This window comes from Electrophorus electricus, chromosome 9, assembly GCF_013358815.1.
Source record: "Electrophorus electricus isolate fEleEle1 chromosome 9, fEleEle1.pri, whole genome shotgun sequence".
NCBI lineage: Eukaryota > Metazoa > Chordata > Actinopteri > Gymnotiformes > Gymnotidae > Electrophorus > Electrophorus electricus.
In genome coordinates, this window is record NC_049543.1 from 170,509 (window position 1) to 192,500 (window position 21,992).

General features: G+C 44.1%; 1 protein-coding gene across 1 annotated transcript in view; it reads right to left on the reverse strand.

Moving 5' to 3' along the window:
* Positions 1 to 1,569: 1,569 nt before the first annotated feature.
* si:dkey-215k6.1 (transmembrane protein 132C) overlaps positions 1,570 to 21,992 on the reverse strand; it is a 163,688-nt gene continuing 143,265 nt past the window's right edge. The window contains exons 6-9 of the mRNA XM_035530293.1: positions 11,924 to 12,129; positions 9,434 to 9,707; positions 5,312 to 5,503; positions 1,570 to 3,469 (exon numbers count right to left, since the gene is read on the reverse strand). Coding sequence (XP_035386186.1) covers positions 2,270 to 3,469; positions 5,312 to 5,503; positions 9,434 to 9,707; positions 11,924 to 12,129 — 1,872 coding nt within the window. The 3' untranslated portion in view covers positions 1,570 to 2,269. The remainder of the gene's footprint in view (positions 3,470 to 5,311; positions 5,504 to 9,433; positions 9,708 to 11,923; positions 12,130 to 21,992) is intronic.

Below are 21,992 nucleotides of genomic sequence, written 5' to 3' on the forward strand. Positions count from 1 at the left end.
GGAGACAAACAGTGTGTGTGTGTATATGTCTGTGTCTTTGTGTGTGTGTGTGTGTGTGTGTGTGTTCGTGTGCATGTGAGTATAAGAAACATGACCTACACATCTTTTTCTTTCTCCATCTCTCCCTTTTTGCTGGGCATTTATCTAAAAATGATTCCAGCCCATGAAACTATAAGAATAAAGGGGACCAAAACTTTTCCCTGCACTTTACTACTAAAAGCACCAGGAAAAAAAATATGATTTTAGCAAAGATTCAGTCTGGGCATTTTCAGCAGCAGAATATTTCTTTCAGGTTTACTTATGGTTATGAAAATGGGAAAACAATAACATTGAATTCTACGTATGTATTATTATTAGAAAGCTACATCCACCCCTATAACAAACATGTTATGAAAGGGATATGGGGGTTTCAATATTAATTTACGGAATATTGCAAAATCACCTCATAATTCTCCACATGTAAAATATACAAAATTACCCACATAGCTGCAGCCTTGTCTGGATATTCACAAGGAATTCTGAATCACTTTATTTACATCCTGTTCTCCTTAATACACGTACAAATAAATATTGCATTCCTACAGTCTATATTTCCACCACACCGGTTGTCCTCTGTGAATGTTTGTTCACCTGAGCATTCGGAAGGGAAAGGAGGAGTCTGGTTCTCCTCTGCTAAAGTTTCAAATAAATGACCCACTGGGGAGAGGGAGAGGAGGGTTGGGGAACACATATATCAGGTCAAAACTAAAAAACAGCGTTAACTAACATTTGCACGTGGACCTGAACACTGTGGCTGTCTAGAGGTACTGTACTGAAACCGGCACGACTCACTTCTTGGGTTCAGATTTTTACACAGTCCATCAGTTTCTTTGCTTCACCAGAAGCTTGTTAAACTTCCCAGGCTGATTGGGGAACAGCTGTGCAGTCTGAATGGGTTCACATTCTGGTCCACAACACTGGTCTTAGATCAGAGGAGAGTAATCTTTTACACGTGGTATTGGTTTTGGTTGTTTGTCCTATTTGTGCAAATGAACACCTTCATGTGTCATTCAAAAAAGCCAAAAAAAATCCTTCTTTCACTTTCAGTGATCTGAGCAGACATCATGAACCACTCATCCTTATTTCAATAATCATCTTTGCTGCAGTCAGGTCTGTCCTACACATTAGGAGGGTGTAGGGGGGTGGAGGAGGAGAGGGGTGTGGCTATGGACCTTTCTGCAGATTTTGGGCTTTAACCAATCAAACAACAGCAGAATACAGCATGCAGCAAGCATGGTTAGGGATTAACCCTAACCCCTAACTTTAATCCTCACCCCTAACCCTAATCCTGAACCCCAACCCTAATCCTTAACCCCTAACCCTGACCCCTAGCAGTATCCCTTCTTCGTCCCACAGTAGCGCACCTTCACAACAACCTTTCACATTTTTACTCACTCACTCACTGACACATCCACTCACTCACTCACACTCACTCACCCACTCACTCACCCACTCACATTTACTCACTCACTTACACTCACTCACCCACTCACTCACTCACTGACACACCCACTCACCCACTCACTCACACCCACTCGCCCACTCACTCATTCACACCCACTCACTCACTCACTCACGCACTCACTAATGCACTCACCAGACTGTGGTTGCTGGGAAGCTTTCTCGTGCTAGTAAATTATCACTTTTTTCCAAAATATAAACTCTGTCCCATATAGCAGTCAAATACTAACTATTCAATTCAAATATATTCAAAACAAAATAACGAGGATATTTTTAATAACTGCCTGCTTATTCCACTCATTGACTGAAAAATCCTACATAGCTGTCAGGTGTGTGTATAATCCCAGCTACCTGGCTCTCTCTCTCTCTCTCTCTCTCTGTGTTTGTTTCTCTTGCTTGCTGGTCTTGTCTGTGTGTTGGTGACTGAACACTGCCGTATGTTAGTTTGCTCTCTGTTGTGTTAGCCAGATAGAAGCTGCTGTCTTTATGCCCCTGGTAAGCCCCATCATCCAGTAGTAGTTTTCCCAGGCCCCTGCCCCACCCCCTCTTCCCTGTATTTCCTGCTTCAGCCTAAATAAAGCACTTGATTTCTCTTCTTTCATTTGTTTATCAGTGCCTCTGGTAATCTGTTCTTTTCTTGTTTCCTCCGTCATGCCCTTTACTCCACCTCAGTGCAAAGGCATTACAGGTGAGTTTGTGTTGAGTCTGTCCTCTCTCTCTCTGTTCCTCTCTCTCTCCATCTCTCTCTCTGTCTCCCTTATTCTTCTTTTTACAGATTGTCTTGCAGTCTTTCCATGTATGTTCTGAGCTCAGTGGACTGGCCCAGGTCCATGTCCTGACAGACCCACTTTATATCGTCTTCATTCCCGATGAGGACTGAGTTGGTGTATGGCCCCCCTTCGTCTGGTAGGACGGTGGTGTATGACGTGAATTTCACTCTCTTGCGTTTGACAGCAGTGGGAGAGCCACTAACTGCTTCTGTTTTGACACTCTGCTCCACTACTGAACAAGGGCGGGGCTCTGGGAGTGTTCGTGGCAGCACCTGCGTGTGGGCGGAGCTACCTTTCTGTGTCCCACCCCCATTTAGGAGGTACTTGCTCTCCTCACAGCACTCGCTCCGGTCGATCGCCGTTGTGCACTCGTCGGCAGGTCCCAGCGGCCCGTGATCGCCATGGTGATCCAGCAGGTCTGCCTCGTTGCCAAGCCACACCCAGTCGTGGGCGTGGTTCATGCTGCCCTGCTCCAGGACAGGAAGCTGTTTGTGGCGATAGCGAAAAGCAAAACTCACGCAGTTGATGAGGAAGACGAGGATGGCGAGACAGAAGACTCCGAGCAGGGCGTACATGCCGATCTCCAGGTCCGACAGGCGGCGGGAGGCCTGCGGGAGTTCTCCCTCTGCCCCGGCCGGGAGCTCCACCTGAGCAGGGTAGCTGGTGTAGTCCACAGGGCCGCTGTTCCTCCCTCCAGCTTGCCTGCCGCCCCCGGTGCGGCTGGTGCCGGCGGTCCGGGTGGTGGGGCTGGCCTTCCGGAGCGTACCATCCTCCCGCTCCCCTGCTGAGTTTTGGTACTTCCCGCCAACGGAGCTTCTGCCCTGCTCCTGTTCTAGGGCCTTCTGCCTCTGCTCGCTGGTACTGTTGTCCAGAGTGCCTCCCTCCTCCTGTGCCCGCGTCTTCTGGCCGACGTGGTCTTGGCTGAACTTCACCTGGATGCTGCCCACGCCCATCGCCAGCACACTCTTCCTCTTGGATTTCTGGCAAGTTTCAGCGATCACCATCTCCACACGCACTAGCGGCCCCTGGCCTTCACCCTCTGCCACTGCCACAGGCCAGTGCAGCGGGTGGTCCTGATAGGTGGAGACAATGCTCTCATCCATAGAGGTGGCAGTAAGCGTGAAGTCTTTGGGATCGTAGATGTGGAGAGGCGTCACAGAGCCATCGCTGTACTGAATCCATGCGCTGATCACAGCTTCCTGTGTGTGAGAGAATGTGAGAGAGTAAGAGATCTGGAGAAAATGAGTCATGAATGTCCATGAGTCTCTTATAAGCGGTTTAAGAATGGTTTGACTTTTTTGCTCAGCGTCATGAGCTTCAGGCATCAGTGATCATCTCATCAGCCAAAATCACTAAAAACACACATTGAGTCTCAATTTCTGATTAGAAAAGTGCAGTAACAGTTTTACTTATTTTTGTCAAAAAAATTTTAAAGAAGCTGAAAGCAACAATCCCTCCTCAGCAACACTCTATGGGAGACTAAACAACAACACAGAAACACACTAGACAGAATGTCACTCTTTGGGAGACTAAACAATGTCACACACACTAGACAGAATGTCACTCTCTGGGAGACTAAACAATGTCACACACACAGGATAAAATGTCACCCTCGGGGACAAACTGTTTCAGATCCCTACTGGAGTACCCCTCATCGTAACACCCTGCAAATAGGAGAATGTAATGTGTCCCTCTGAAATACTCATCTACATGGGAACAGTACTAACCCGAATCCTAATCCTAACCCCAACCTCAACCCTAATCTAACCCCTACCCCTAACCCTAACCCTAACCCCTAACTCTAACTCTAACTCTAACCCTAACCCCTAACTCTAACCCTAACCCTAATCCCTAACTCTAACTCTAACCCCTAACTCTAACTCTAACCCTAACCCTAACCCCTAACTCTAACTCTAACTCTAACCCCTAACTCTAACCCTAACCCTAACCCCTAACTCTAACTCTAACCCTAACCCCTAACTCTAACCCTAACCCTAACCCTAATCCCTAACTCTAACTCTAACCCCTAACTCTAACTCTAACCCTAACCCTAACTCAAACCCTAACCCTAACCCCTAACTCTAACCCCTAACTCTAACTCTAACCCTAACCCTAACCCTAATCCCTAACTCTAACTCTAACCCCTAACTCTAACCCTAACCCTAACCCCTAACTCTAACCCTAACCCTAACCCTAACCCCTAACTCTAACTCTAACCCTAACCCTAATCCCTAACTCCAACTCTAACCCTAACTCTAACTCTAACCCCTAACTCTAACCCTAACCCTAACCCCTAACTCTAACTCTAACTCTAACCCCTAACTCTAACTCTAACCCTAACCCCTAACTCTAACCCTAACCCTAACCCCTAACTCTAACTCTAACCCTAACCCCTAACTCTAACCCTAACCCTAATCCCTAACTCTAACTCTAACCCCTAACTCTAACTCAAACCCTAACCCCTAACTCTAACTCTAACTCTAACCCCTAACTCTAACCCTAACCCCTAACTCTAACTCTAACTCTAACCCCTAACTCTAACCCTAACCCCTAACTCTAACTCTAACCCTAACCCCTAACTCTAACCCTAACCCTAACTCTAACTCTAACCCTAATCCCTAACTCTAACCCTAACCCCTAACTCTAACTCTAACTCTAACCCTAACCCTAACCCCTAATTCTAACTCTAACCCCTAACTCTAACTCTAACCCTAACCCCTAACTCTAACCCTAACCCTAACCCCTAACTCTAACCCTAACTCTAACTCTAACTCTAACTCTAACCCTAACTCTAACTCTAACTCTAACTCTAACTCTAACTCTAACCCTAACTCTAACTCTAACTCTAACCCTAACTCTTCTGTACGGTCACCAGTCCAGTGCAGCTCACAGCATGCACTCTCTATGTTCCACCACAGAGAGCCGCATGCCAGCTCTTCAGACAAACAAATAAACAAAACAAGTAAACAAACAAACAGCCCAACCATTTTCCATCTTATCTGGGTGTGAACAGAAAGGGAAGCATGCGCACTCCTGCTCACCTGTTTGTGTGTGTGGAGCAGGTGTTGGGCGGTGGTGGTGACGTACAGGGCCCTGCTGTGGGCGGGGCTGCGCTGTAGCGACAGCGACAGGGATGCCACCAGCTGCACCCCCAGGTCTGTGATGCTCACTTTATCATCGAGGACCGTGATGGTCTTCTCTGCCAGGATGGAGTCAGATAGAGGGGAGATCACCTGCATGCACACACACACACATCAAAGACTGAAAGACAAATTCCATCTGTAAAATTCCTCTGTAACACAGTCTTTGTAAAGTTTGAGTATGATGACCTCTAAGCCTGGGAGGTCAACCGTGTTGTAGATGTTATACTGTTATGTATACAAGTTTTCACACTTGTCTCAGTACACAATCTCCACATCAGAATGAACTATACTGTGCTTTGACACAAGAGGCCTTCAGTCACCACAACAAAAACTCATGAATTCAGATTTTTTTGTTTGCAGCTTTGTTACCATCGATACAAAAGTGGTCAAACTTACATTGAAACATGCATGTATAAATGTGTGTGTATATAGGGCATGTATAATCATGTGTGTATAAATGTGTATATATAGCATGTGTATAAGTGCATGTATAAAGGGCATGTTTAAACGTATCTATATAGCGCATGTATAAAGAGTGGCTTTGAATGTTTGTATAAACATTTACATTTATCTGATGCTTTTATCCAAAGCGACTTACAATTATGACTGAATGGGCAGTGTTATCTCTGTGGTTAAGGTACTTAAGCCTCAATTGCTCAAGTTGTACTTGGTCATAATTGTAAGTTGCTTTTGATAAATATGTCAGCTAAATTCCATAAATGCAACTTGACAGTTAAAGGCCTTGCTCAGTGGCAATGGTGAGGCTGAAACTGGCAACTTTATGGTTGCTAGTCAAGTACCTTAACCACTGAGCTACAACTACCCATAAATGTGCATGTGTATGAATGTGTGTGTATATAGGGTGTCTATTAGCATGTGCGTATGTCAGGAAAATGTAGATGTCACTGAGGAGATTTTTCTACTCTTACTGCACTACATGTCCCGCTGAAACACCTGTCTGTCAATGTCCCTAAAGACTTACAATGCCAGGGGTTTTGTTTGTGCCCTGTTGCCAAATATTTTGTGAAGTTGATGAAAATATGACCAACAGGGGACCTCTGATACTGATAGGTGTCACGACTAGTCCCTACCAGCTTCCATGTTCCATGTATTCCCTGTCTTGTGTATTTTAGTTCCATGCCGTAGTTTCGTTTTCTTACATTTACATTTACATTTATTTCTTTTAGTTTTCTCCGCCCCTCGTTTGATTTTCCACACCTGTCCCTTGTTTCTAGTCTTGTTAAGTTCATGTATTTAAACCCTGTCTTGATCCCTGTGTCTTGGTTGTTCTTTATACATTGATATTGATACAGTAAAACATTAATTAATTTACAGTTTACTGTAAACTTAAAGAACTCAGTTGAAATCTATAGTGAGAGGAAACCCAACATATCAAAAGTTTCTTTAGCTGACATGTGTTATAGTTGTGTTATAATGTTATAGTTGTGTTATATTTGTGTTATAATAGTATAGTTATATTATAGTTGTGTTATAACGTTATAGTTATGTTATAGTGGTGTTATAGTTGTGTTATAATATTATAGTTATGTTATAGTTGTGTTATAATGTTATACTTATATTATACTGGTATTATAGTTGTGTTACAGTGGTGTTATAGTGGTGTTATAGTTGTGTTATATTATAGTTATTTTATAGTTGTATTATAATGTTATGTTATAGTTGTGTTTTAGTTGTGGTGTAATATAGTTATAGTTGTGTTATAATGTTATAGTTATGTTAGTGGTGTTCTAGTTGTGTTGTAGTTGTGTTATAATGTTATAGTTGTTATAGTTGTGTTATAATTTTATAGTTATGTTAGGGGTGTTGTAATTGTGTTATATTTATATTAGTGATGTAGTTGTGTTAGAATGTTATAGTTATGTTATAGTTGTGTTATACATATAGCTATTATACATGGATATCACTATTATTGGCCACCTGTAAACAAACATCGGCAACCTAAGATAACTGTAAATAAATGGAAGTACTTTACTTGCCCCAGTTAATCTTTTAAGGAGATATACGTGTCTGGATTAGTATCCAAGACTCCAAGACTTTGTGAGACAACAGTTTTTTCAATAATAATGTTCTGTTCACTTTGACACACTAGTACCAGTCGAACGATCGGTGTCCCCCAATTTCGGCCCCCTCATTTCCTAATACATCATATGGACACACAATGATTTACAATGTTTAACAACAAGATTACAATTTACCACGAGACTACAATTTATAACAAGATTAGCTCAATTTGTCCTCTGGGGGTGCCCTTGATGTATATGCATAAAATGGTGACAATATTTTCAATGCAGAGAAAAAAAAAGAGCAAACGCTAACAGCTAGCCAGTAAGACTTCCAAGACGCAAATCAAAGATTGACTATAAATCCGCCGTGGAATGAAAATTATTTGTGTGTTCATTAATTATTGGTCGATTTACCTTTGAAAAGTACACAGTGTTTTAATTAGACAACATGAAAATTCACTCCTGCCACGTCTGCCACACAAGGCTCTAGTCTGGAAGATGTGGTCTTTATGTTCATGTAGCTATGTATGCATGTTCTACTTCACACTAGCAAAAATAAAGAAACTCAGACCATTACCATAGCAACCCAGAGACTCGCAAGACCTGACAAGAGACTCAGGGGTCCAGGGACTCAGTGAGGGGCACTATGGGGTTTTCAGTCCAGAAAGGGAGAAAAACAGAATTTTAAAAAGAAAAAAACTGAGTATTGTAGCGATACAAAGAAAAAGGGAAACAGATTGTGGAAAAAGAAAGCTTATGAAAGAGAGAAGAGTGAAGAGAAAAGATTTTAAAGGGGAAGAGAGCGAGACAGAGGGCAAGAGAGAGAGAGAGAGAGAGAGACCGTGACCATATTCTTCTGAGGAACAGAACTTTAACTGAAGTGTTTCTGACAGGAGAATTCTCATGGTGTCGAAATAAAAGATGTAGTAGCACAGCACGTCATATTGAGCTCCCAGTGGGACACACACACACACACACACACACACACACACACACACACAGAAAAAGGCACACCCACGCATGCATATATGCACATACAACAATGCACAATCACGCATTCAAACACATGTACACACACATAGCTATGCATGCCCACTCATGCATGCATACACACATACACACACCCACACACACACACACACATGCACACACACACACGCAAACAGCATTTCACACAAGCTCATTTAAGCAAGTGAGAATTTGTGTGTGTGTGTGTGTGTGTGTGTCTTCTTGCTGACATATATCTAAGATTCCAGTGCCTTAACATGAAGATTTCCTCTGGTTACCTGGGTAACACCTGTGCAGGTGAGCCCCCACCGTGCTGCCTCTCACCTGCTGTGCTCTTCTAATCAGGGCTTTGTGCTCAAACGCTGATAATCACATTCACACTAAACACACTCCAGTGTCCCTCACGAGGACGCGTCTCACGAATGCAGGACACACACGGCTGTTGTCTGTTTATTCCTGATCTGTCTGATATGAGTTCAATAAGAGGGATTACTGCCAATACACTAAACACCACAGAACACCACTTGTATATGTGCTATTTCTTTGTACCAGATATGTGGGACTGAGTGTGTATTTGTGTGTGTATGCATGTGTGGGCGTGCATATATTTGTGTGTGTGTGTGTGTGTGTTTGTTTCTGTGTGTCTGTTTGTGCATGCGTGCATGTGTGTGTGTGGGCACGCATCCATGTGTGCGTGTGTGTCTGTGTGTGTGCGTGTTTGTGTGTATGTGCGTGCATGCGCGTGTGTGTGTGTGTGTGCGTGTGCATGCATGTGTGTGTGTGTGTGTGTGTGTTTGTGTGTGTGTCTGTGTGTGCGTGCATGCATGTGTGTGTACGTGTGTCTGTATGCATGCATATGTGTGTGTACGTGCATGTGTGTACGTGCTTGCATTTGTGTGTGTGTGTGTGTGTGTGTGTGTGCATACGTGCGTGTTTGTGTGTGTGTGGATGTGTGTGCGTGCACGTGTGTGTGTGTGTGTTTATATACCTGTATAGTGGTGATGCCCAGGTCTTTCCCCATCAGAACCCTTCCTTCCACAAGTTGTGCGATTCTCTCCTCCTCCACCTTCAGGAAGTCCAACACCAGCTCTGTGATGTCAGCTGACCAATCAGATCCAAGCATGTGCACAAGCTCTCCCCCAGGTTCCGTCAGCTCTGCCACAAAATGTGTGAGCACACGCACGAGCGCGTACTGATACTGCAGCGTACAGCCTTTGCCCCTGCGATCATCATCATCGTCATCCTCACTCTCCCGCGTTGGTCTAGAGAGGGAGAGGGAGGGGCACAACTTAATGACTTAATATTTGCTGAAATCACATTTAATCCCAGATGGACTGAATCCCAAAACCACTTGGAAGTTGTGTCCACGATATAAACACACACAGTTACACAAAGCAAACCCCTAAACCCCTTTCAGACCTGTCCTAATGAGACCCACATCCAGAAGTGGGCCCATGTGGGGCCAATATGAACACAGTCCCAGGAGAAACTAAACTACACATCGCACGCACAGAACTCCTGAGACTTTTGAGTTTCTTCATGGGCTAAAGTTGGATTTCATTTATAAACAGAATTAAGCACCGAATCTGAAGCCAGGGGAACACACACACAGAAGAACAATACACACAGGAACATCACTCACACATGAACAACACACATACACACAGAAACTCAGAGCACTGGCCACTGGCATTTGATTGATGGCTTATTGATTGTGTAAATAATGAAGGCTTTAGTTGGTTGCCGTTAAATGTTGGGGGATGTTTGTGTTAATTCCTGTTTTTCCTGATGAGTCTTTAAGTACAGATTCTGGCTGGAGCAGATGCAGGCCGTGTGTCTGTAAGTATGTGTGTGTGTGTGTGTGTGTGTGTGTGAGCATGTGTGTGTAAGTGTGTGTGAGCATGTGTGTGTTTGTATTTGTATAAGTGTGTGTGTGAGCATGTGTATGTGTAAGTGTGCATGCATGCGTGCATGTGTGTGTCTGTATATGTGTATGTGTATATCAGTGTGTGTGTATTTGTATAAGGGTACGTGCATGTGTATGTGTGTATATGTATATGAGCGTGTGGGTGTATTTGTGTGAGACAATAATGTGATTATAAACATATGCCCACACCCGCCAACCCACATACTCTCACACGTGCTAACACACACACACAAACGCTAGCACACACATGCATGCTCACACACACTAACACACACATATGCTCACACATACTAACAAACACATACGCTCGCACACGCTAACACACACACATACTCTCACACACGCTAGCACAAACACGTACTCTCACACGTACGCTCACACACATACACTCACACGTACTGTCACACTTGTACGCTCACACACGCTAGCACTCACATACACTCATACATGCTAATACACACGTACACTCACACACGTAAGCTTACACATGCTAACACACACACATATTCTCCCACATGCTAACACACACGTACACTCACACACGCGTAAGCTCACACATGCTAACACATACATACTCTCACACATGCTAACACACATACACACGCTAACACACTACTCTCACACACACGTAAGCTCACACATGCTAACACACACATACACACGCTAACACACATGTACACACACACACACACACATAAGCTCACACATGCTAACACACACACACATACTCTCACACACACTAACACACACGTACACTCACACAAGTAAGCTCACACATGCCAACACACACATACTCACACACACGCTAACACACAATACTCTCACACATGTTAACACACACATACTCTCAGACATGGTAACACACACATACTCACACACGCTAACACACATGAACACTCACACACACACACACACACATAAGCTCACACATGCTAATACACACACATACTCTCACACATGCTAACACACACGTACACTCACAAACACATACTCTCACACATGCTAACACACACATACTCTCACACATGCTAACACACACATACTCACACACGCTAACACGCATGTACACTCACACACACACATACTCTCACACATGCTAACACACACATACTCTCACACAAGCTAACACACATACTCTCACACATGCTAACACACACATACACTCACACACACCTAAGCTCACACATGCAAACACACACACATACTCTCACACACGCTAACACACACGTACACTCACACACACGTAACCTTACACATGCTAACACACACTTATACTCTCCCACATGCTAAAACACACACGTACACTCACACACACACATAAGCTCACACATGCTAACATGCGCAAACAAGTTTCGCACACAATGTCTTTCTCTCTCCAATGAGAACTGTGTGGGGTGTCTGTGGACCCATTATTTCCTCAATTATTTTATGTGTAATATTTGTGCAAGGATGTTTGCACACACCAGAATAACAATGTGAGAGGAATTATCACCCTAATACACACACACACACACACACACACACATACACACACACATACAACAAACATACCTCTTGTTGGTGGTTATTGGGACTCTCCAGCCTTTGACCTGGCTCAGCTCCACATCCGAGACGTCAATCTGGAGCGGTAACCGTGGCACCCAGACGGTGAGTTCTAATTGGCTGCTCAGATACAAGTATGTAAAATTCACCTGCAGAGAGACACGCCCTCTCATCTCCTTCCCATTGACCAATACCTCGTCACACGTAGGAGAAACCTGCAGGAGAGACAGAGAGAGAGATGAGATCTCTGAATGATTTGAGGTCTCTGAATTGTTTCTGATGTGTGTATGGTAGTTGAATGTTCTATGTAATGGTTTCTGAATTTATAGACTTTGTGTATTATACCAACGTTATCTATTTCAGTGGGTAAAAAAACAACAAACAGAGAGGAGGAAATGGTGGGACTGATTGAGGGACAGATCGGGGGGGGGGGGGGGGTCTGGTTAAGGGGGCGGGACTGGGCGGTTCTGTGGGTGGGGCCAGGAGAGATGCCTGACTGGGGCCGGGACTGGGGCTGGAGGCACCTGCACTGTTTCTGGCTAAGGTGATAATGTCTGACTTTAGGAAGGTTAACTACACTAACCGAAATTCCCCTGCAGTTATATAGAACATGTTCAGTTAAGGTTTCCTCACATCTTTAAAGCAGGTCTCACACACACACTGCCATCATCATCCATCTGCTGTTTATCACACGCATCTCTCTCTCTTTTCTTCCTTTGCTCCACCTCTTTTCTTATTCATGTCAAATATTCTTTCTCTCTGCATCCATTTCTCCCTGCATCTTTGCCCTCTGCTCTTTCATGGGAATCTGTTACCCTGATGGTATCTGTATGATCTTACTGGGAAATACAGGGTGCTAACATTTAGCTGTGGGAAAATCACCCACACCTACACACACACACATCCACACAACTATACACACACATGTACACGCACACGTACACACACACGTAGCCACACACACACACACACACACACACACACACACACACACACACACACACACACACACACACATAGCGTTGCAGTCATACCTCACTAATACTGTGAAGGGTCATTGAGAGGACACAAGGTGTGAGATGAGAATCTGTGTGAGTGCGTGTGTGTGTGTGTGTGTGTGTGTGTGTGTATGTGTGTGTGTGTGAGTGCGTATGTGTGCATGTGTGTGTATCCTGAGGGCATTTAAGGTTCATGCACTGAATATCTCGGGTAGTTTTGCCATTGTCCTGTAAATGCTTTTGTTCTTCCATATACTTCATGGATCATAAAACATGGAGTGGATCATCTCCCCTCACACAAGCTTCTATATGTGTGATTATTTCTGCATGTCTACTGGGACGAGGTGACCTCAGAATGTGGATCCACTCACAACCACTAAAATCACTAACAGGTGATTCCAGTTGTTTAATCAGGTGTTTTTTGTTTAATCAGGTGTTTTTCATTTAATCAGGTGATTCCAGTCGTTTAATAAGGTGTTTTTTGTTGAATCAGATATTCTTTGTTTAATCAGGTGCTTTTTATTTAATCAGGTGTTCTTCATTTAATCAGGTCTTTTTCGTTTAATCGCGTGATTCCAGTCATTTAAACAGGTCTTTTGTTTAATCAGGTGTACTTCAATTAATCAGGTGTTTTTATTTAATTGATCTTCTGTGTGTCTGCTTAATAAAACCTCTAATCCTGTATTGTTAAGACTACACAGAGCAGGAGGACTCAAAGCACCTGGGCAGGAGTGTGGAGGTTAACTCTCAGGAGTGTTGCAGTTAACCTGAACCTTCAGGAGTATTGAGATTAACCTGAACCTTCAGGAGTGTTGAGGTTAACCTGAACATTCAGGAGTGTTGAGGTTAACTCTTGGGAGTGTTGAGGTTAACCTGAACCTTCAGGAGTGTTGAGGTTAACTCTCATGAGTTTTGAGGTTAACCTGAACCTTCAGGAGTGTTGCGGTTAACTCTCAAGAGTGTTGAGGTTAACTCTCGAGAGTGTTGAGGTTAACCTGAACTTTCAGGAGTGTTGCAGTTAACCTGAACCTTCACGAGTGTTGAGATTAATCTGAACCTTCAGGAGTGTTGAGGTTAACTCTCAGGAGTATTGAGGTTAACTTTCAGGAGTATTGATGTTAACTCTCAAGAGTGTTGAGGTTAACCTGAAGCTTCAGGAATGTTGAGGTTAACTCTCAGGAGTTTTGAGGTTAACCTGATCCTTCAGGAGTGTTGAGGTTCACTCTCAGGAGTGTTGAGGTTAACCTGAACCTTCAGAAGTGTTGAGGTTAACTCTCAGGAGTATTGAGGTTAACTTTCAGGAGTACTGATGTTAACTCTCAGGAGTGTTGCGGTTAACCTGAACCTTCAGGAGTGTTGAGGTTAACCTGAACCTTCAAGAATGTTGAGGTTAATTCTCAGGAGTATTGAGGTTACCTTTCAGGAGTATTAGGAGTGTTGAGGTTAACTTGAACCTTTAGGAGTGTTGAGGTTAATGCTCAAGAGTGTTGAGGTTAACCTGAACCTTCAGGACTGTTGAGGTTAACTCTTAGAAGTGTTGAAGTTAACTCTCAGGAGTGTTGCAGTTAACCTGAACCTTCACAAGTGTTGGGATTAACCTGAACCTTCAGGAGTATTGAGATTAACCTGGACCTTCAGGAGTGTTGAGGTTAACTCTCAGGAGTGTTGCGGTTAACCTGAACCTTCAGGAGTGTTGAGGTTAACCTGAACCTTCAGGAATGTTGAGGTTAACTCTCAGGAGTATTGAGGTTACCTTTCAGGAGTATTAGGAGTGTTGAGGTTAACTTGAACCTTTAGGAGTGTTGAGGTTAATGCTCAAGAGTATTGAGGTTAACCTGAACCTTCAGGATTGTTGAGGTTAACTCTTAGAAGTGTTGAAGTTAACTCTCAGGAGTGTTGCAGTTAACCTGAACCTTCACAAGTGTTCGGATTAACCTGAACCTTCAGGAGTGTTGAGGTTAACTCTCAGGACTGTTGAGGTTAACTCTCGGGAGTGTTGAGGTTAACTCTTGGGAGTGTCGAGATTAACCTGAACCTTCAGGAGTGTTGAGGTTAACTCTTGGGAGTGTTGAGATTAACCTGAACCTTCAGGAGTGTTGGGGTTACTCTCAAGAGTTTTGAGGTTAACCTGAACCTTCAGGAGTTTTGAGGTTAACCTGAACCTTCAGGAGTGTTGAGGTTAAATCTCAGAAGTTTTGAAGTTAACCTGAACCTTCAGGATTGTTGAGGTTAACGCTCAAGAGTGTTGAGGTTAACCTGAACCTTCAGGAATGTTGAGGTTAACTCTCAGTCGTGTTGAGGTTAACTTTCAGGAGTATTGATGTTAACTCTCAGGAGTCTTGAGGTTAACCTGAACCTTCAGGAGTGTTGAGGTTAATGCTCAAGAGTCTTGAGGTTAACCTGAACCTTCAGGATTGTTGAGGTTAATGCTCAAGAGTGTTGAGGTTAACCTGAACCTTCAGGAATGTTCAGGTTAACTCTCAGGAGTTTTGAGGTTAACCTGACCCTTCAGGAGTGTTGAGGTTAACTCTCAGGAGTGTTGAGGTTAACCTGAACCTTCAGGAGTATTGAGGTTAACTCTCAGGAGTATTGAGGTTAACTCTCAGGAGTGTCGAGGTTAACCTGAACCTTCAGGAGTGTCGAGGTTAACCTGAACCTTCAGGAATGTCAAGGTTAACCTGAACCTTCAGGAATGTCGAGGTTAAGCTGAACCTTCAGGAAGTTACCAAACTTCTTTGTTCTTGTACCAAACACTCTGTTCCTACACAAGCACTACATTCTTACACAATCAATGTTCTTACACCAAACATTGTGCACAAAGCAACACAGGCAATTAGCACTAATGAGATAAAGAGATGTCGGTAAGACAGCAGAAACACAATATGCACACACACAAGCACACACATAATCATGCAAACATACACACCCGTCCAAACACACATTCTTATGTAAACAGAGACACACAACCCCCCACAACACACACAGACACACTTAAAAACACACATACTAATGTAAGCACACACATACATACAACCATGCAAACATAGACATATGAAAACACCCACATCCACACAAAAACAATCACCCACACAAAGACAAAAATACGAATACACAAGCACTAACACTCCCACCCAAAATATGAACACACAAGCACTAACACACCCACCCTAAATGTGCATGCACACACACGTGCCTCCTCATTTCCCATTACCCACAACTCCCAGCATGATGTATTAAACCTCTATTTCTGACTCACAAAAATATTTTTCTTCTCATGCATTTGCAACCCTCTCATTTTCCCCTCTCTGCATTCCACATATCTTTCTCAACTATTCCTCCTTCTCTCTCATCTTACTGTCTATTTTCTTTTACTCGCTGTCCCCCCCCCCCCATCTCTCCATCATTCATGCTCTGCCTTTCACTCAGTCTCTCTCTGGGAGGTGGGGCAGGTGCAGTAGGATTGTGATATCTGGGATCGTTGTGTTGGGTCCGAGGATTGGGATGACTGCATTCTCCACCAAACATAAATTTGATGGGCCCAAGAGGAATCTGGTGCCTGAAATGACGCTAGTGTGTATTTGTGTGTGTGTGTGTGTGTGTGTTCATGTGTGTATGTTAATGTGTGTGTGTGTGTGTGTGTGTGTTCATGTGTTTGTATGTGTTTGTATGTGTTTGTGTGTGTGTGTGTGTGTGTGTGTTCATGTGTTTGTATGTGTTTGTATGTGTTTGTGTGTGTGTGTTCATGTGTGTATGTTAATGTGTGTTCATATGTGTGAATGTGTGTGTTTGTATGTGTTCATATGTGTGTGTGTGTGTACATGTATGTATGTGCAATGTGTTCTCTTGTTTGCATACGTGTGTGCATGTGCGTGTGTGTGCATGTGCATGTGTGTGTGTGCATATGTGTGTGTATTAGTGAGAGACTTTATCTTTAGAGACGTCATTTCACAATTAGAGAGTCACTGCTTGTTCCAGTTTCAGCTATAACTCATGAATAAGGAGACCACTGTCCTAAACAGATCCAGAATTACAGCTGATCAGAAGGACACAGGATGTCTTTCTCAGTTCATCAGTAGAGAACTGAGGGGCACCTAAAGTTTCATTATGAAGGTAATTAGCACATGCCAGAATGAAGATGTAATTAAACTGTGTCAACAGTTATATTTGACACAAGCAGTAATAAACCAAACATCAGTCAAATATTTTCATTCATGTCTTGTTGTTCACAATGATCACCAACAGAATTGCAAACATTAAAAAAAGTATTTAAAGTGTTTGCAGAAAAACAATCCTGTTAGTGTTAAATGCAGAATTCCTACAACAGCAATCACCAAGAACAAAAAGCAATATCACCAAGAACAGAAACTACTCTATAACCCTCCATAACCTCCCATATGCCTCCATAACCCTCCATAACCTCCCATATGCCTCCATAACCCTCCATAACCTCCCATATGGCTCCTTAACCCTCCATAACCCTCTATAACCCTCCATAACCTCCCATAACCCTCCATAGCCCCCTGTATCCCCCATAACCCTCTATAACCCTCCATAACCCTTCATAAACCTCTATAACCCTCTTTAACCCTCCATAACTCTCTATAACCCTCCATAACCTCCCCTAACCTTCCATATCCCTCTATAACCTTCCATAACCCCCCATTACACCCTATAACTCCCATAACCCTCCATAAGTCATGTCTGTTTTGTAGTCTCTTCTCTTCTCTTGACACTGAAAATTTGGTTTAATCTCTGTCTATATTTTCAAAAAGAAGAGAATGAAGTGGAGTGGACAGAGAGAGAGAAGGAGAGAGAGAGAGAGAGAGAGAGAGAGAGAGAGGGAGAGAGTGTGAGAAAGAGGGAGAGGGACAGAGAGGGAGAGAATAAGAGAGAGAGGGAGCAGGAGCGAGAGAGATGCACAAATGCAATATGGTTCACACACACACACACTCACACACTCACACACACACACACACACACACGCCTCTTATACACATTGCTAACACACTAAAGCTGTTTCATACACAGAGCTTCAGGCCTGATACTTCACCAAAGCTTTACTAACCAAAAACACTTTGATTTCCAGCACCCCGTGACCCCCCTTGACCCCACGCAACCTACAGGACGGGGTGTCTCTCTTCAATACAGGGTGTCTCATTTCAGTACTGGGTGTCTCACTTCAGTACTGGGTGTCTCTCTGCTCATCCATTCTTCACCTTCTTCACCCTCCCTCTGTCTGTGTTTTGAAGGTGGAATCATCCATCATGGACTATTTGGCTGACGATGCAAAAAGGGGTCAAGAGCTGACAGGACTGATCACCTCCACCATCCACTCCACAGGACTCAAATTACCCAGAAGAACTGGCACTTGCCCTACTAGTCATATGTGAAAAGAGTGGATAGAAAGCATTGTGAAGAGAGAGAGGGAGAGAGAGAGAGAGAGAGAGAGAGAGAGAGAGAGAGAGAGAAAGAGAGGGAGAGAGAGAGAGAGAGAGAGAGAGAGAGAGAGAGGGAGAGAGGGAGAGAGGGAGAGAGAGAGAGAAAGAGAGGGAGAGAGAGAGAGAGAGAGAGAGAGAGAGAGAGAGAGGGAGAGAGAGAGAGAGAGAGAGAGAGAGAGAGAGAGAGAGAGAGAGAGAGAGAGAGAGAGAGAGGGAGAGAGAGAGAGAGAGAGAGAGAGAGAGAGAGAGGGAGAGAGGGAGAGAGGGAGAGAGAGAGAGAAAGAGAGGGAGAGAGAGAGAGAGAGAGAGAGAGAGAGAGAGGGAGAGAGAGAGAGAGAGAGAGAGAGAGAGAGAGAGAGGGAGAGAGAGAGAGAAAGAGAGGGAGAGAGAGAGAGAGAGAGAGAGAGAGAGGGAGAGAGAGAGAGAAAGAGAGGGAGAGAGAGAGAGAGAGAGAGAGAGAGAAAGAAAATGGAGAGCGTCAGTGAGAATCATTTTCTGTACAGGACAGAAGTGATGGTGTTCTGGTCACTGAGCACTGGAACAGTTAGTAACAAAAGCTGCTGGAAATATGATCGTACTGAGGATTCTCCGTTATTTCTTCGTTTCCACACTTCTTTCTCTCTCTTTCCTTAGGTACTGTTCACAACTTGGTTCGTATTTGTTCTACTTTGTCGAAATGTCCTGCCCTAGTGTGCAGAGTGAACTGTAGCATACAGGTTACGCTGCTATACAGAATGTTCACCAAACCCTTCTGGTGACCATGGTCACCATGCCGACTTCTGAAACACCCCAAAGCAAATACCAGTTGCTTAAAACCTAATTAGTCTTACAAACTGCCTCTGTGAAAGTCCACAGTAATGATGATGTATGCATACAAAAAAACATGCATCTAAAAACACTGAGCAGATACACCAGAAGCCTGAATTATTGTTGTGCTCTGTAGATGTGCAGGAAACACTGGCAGCATAAGTCAACACACCAGATCACCCTACAGATCACCCTATGTCTCTCTTCCTACAGAATGTTTCTCTTACTACAGAATGTCTCTCCTGTGCAGATGATGGCTCTCATCAAACTACCCTGTGAGCTTCAGGACTAATAAAGCTACATCTGATATTGATCACACACTGTTCTCAGAGCCCAATGCAACCTCACAGTCTGATGCTACGTGGCTTCATTTAAACGCAGACAGGCACTCGCAGTGCAAAGGGCAATAAATTCAGATTCCATCCTAAATGTGACAGAGCCTGGATCTAGAGAGTCCCCGCGGTGCCCTACGGGCTCTTAAAAAACACTCAGCACTTCTAAATCTCCATCTGTTAACCTCCTACTAAAACTCAGCAGTCATATGTCTGATATTAGACGCACATCTTTCCTGCCATCAGTTCCCACTATAGCCATTAGCTTTAGTATAATGGGGTTTGCTTATGAGGAATCACAATGCTGATCGTCTCGCCTGCCTCCCTGTTTATGACGTGGGTATGAAATACTCTCCAAACAGGCCCCAGAGTGGCAGACCAACTCAGAGAGAGGAAAACACACCAAACAAAGAAGATTACACACAAAATCTCACACAAATCTCCCATCATTAAACTGCCTCTGAAGAATCTGAGCCTTTTGTTAGAAAAGCAAACATACATTCATCAGAACACATACTGAAATGAGAGTCAATAAGATGGCTGCATAGAATTAGCAGGGTTAGTGTGGTAATTGTGATTAGTGTGGCTGGTGAGGCTGGTGTGATTAGTTTGATTGGTGGTTGATAGTTAATGTGTATTTCTTATGACTGGTGTTTGTGTGGTTACTGGGGTTGTAGTTAATGTGTAGTTCCTATGACGTGTTTATGTGGTTGATGTGTTTGCTTTGCTCAATGCAGCTACTGTAGCAGGTGTTGTTGGTATAGCAGTTGTTGTGATTAGTGTGTTGGTGTGTTGTGTGTAGTTAGGGAGGTTTTTGGGTTTCGGGCATTTGGTTAGCCTTCTGTAGTTCACCTGTAGTTCTGGTAGTTGGTGCTTGAAACTCTTGAGTTTAAGACTACACAGTGAGAGTTCAGAGACTGCTGTGTTTTAGTCTTTACTGAAACGTGGCTCAGCGACAGTATTCCAGATGCCACCATTCATCTGGAGGGATTAGTCTCAATCCGTGCCGATAGAGACAATGCGCTCTCCGGCAAAACACGCGGCGGAGGAGTATGCATTTATATCAATGAGTCCTGGTGTAAAAACTCTGTGCTTGTCATTAAGTACTGCTCACTGCTGGTGGAGTTTGTTATTGTCAGATGCAGACCTTTTTATTTAACGTGGGAATTCACCTCCGTGTTTATAATCATGTTGTACATTCCACCCAGCGCAAACACACGAGAGGCTCTCCAGGAGCTGTATGGAGCGATTAGTGAACTGCAGAAAGTACACCCAAACGGACTGTTTATTGTCGCCTTAGATTTCAAACACACAAATCTCAAGTCAGTACTGCCTAAATTCCATCAACATGTGAGCTTTGCCACGAGAGGAGGGAATGCGCTGGATATAGTTGACACAAACATCTCCGGTGCGTACCAGGTGGAGCCCCGCCCCCACCTCGGCATCAGTGACTGGCTACATCAGCAAGTGCATTGATGTTACTGTCTCCAAGACCATCTCCACACGCCCCAACCAGAAGCCATGGATGCCTGCTGAGGTGCGCATGCTACTGAAGACCCGTGACTCAGCCTTCAGAACAGGTGACAGAGAGGCTCTCAGGAAAACAAGAGCCAAACTGTCACGTGCGATCAGGGAAGCAAAGCGTGCACAACACAGAGGATCCATGGACACTTCAAAGACACTGGTGACACACGGCACATGTGGGAGGGCATTCAGGCCATTACTAACTACAGGAAAACTTCACCTTCCTGTGACAGTGATGCCACCCTTCCAGATGCACTGAATGACTTCTATGCACAGTTTGAAGCACAGAACAACGTTGCAGCGGAAAAGTCCATCCCTCCGCAAAATGACCAGGTGCGTGGAGTTAACCCACGGAAAGCTGCTGGACCAGACAACATCCTGGGTCGTGTGCTCAGTGAATGTGCAGACCAGCTTGCAGATGTCCTGACAGACATCTTCAATATCTTCAAAGTGGGAACTACACCAGTGTGGTTGGAGTGGGACCTACACTAGTGTTTTAGGAGTGGGAACTAGAAAATATGGTAAATTCAGGTGTGCGCACACACCCCTACAGACACACACACACACACACACACACGCACGCGTGCCATCCAGGACAGGTTTGTGTGCAGTGCTGCTGTTCCTGGTGGTGAAATGTTCAGTTTAGTGTGTTACAAATGGCTGACCACTTAAGAAAACTCGTTGGGCAGCTCTCCTTTTGAGATACTATTTTGTGTGTGTGTATGTGTGTCTGCAATGACTGGCTGTCATTCTACTACACACACAGTTCACTGGACATTCCACTCTGCTCTGTCCGAGCGGCCGTCCTGACGATGGCAAGCTAATGCACATGTCTGGTTTTAATGACTCCCTGAGGGTACAACATCTCCCAGCCATTTCCCCCATCCAGCCAGGTGACAGAGGAAAGAAAGGTCAGGGGTCGTTACCGCAGGAACAGAACAGCTTTCTGGCCACCCTGCTCACCCATTAGATGGGAAAT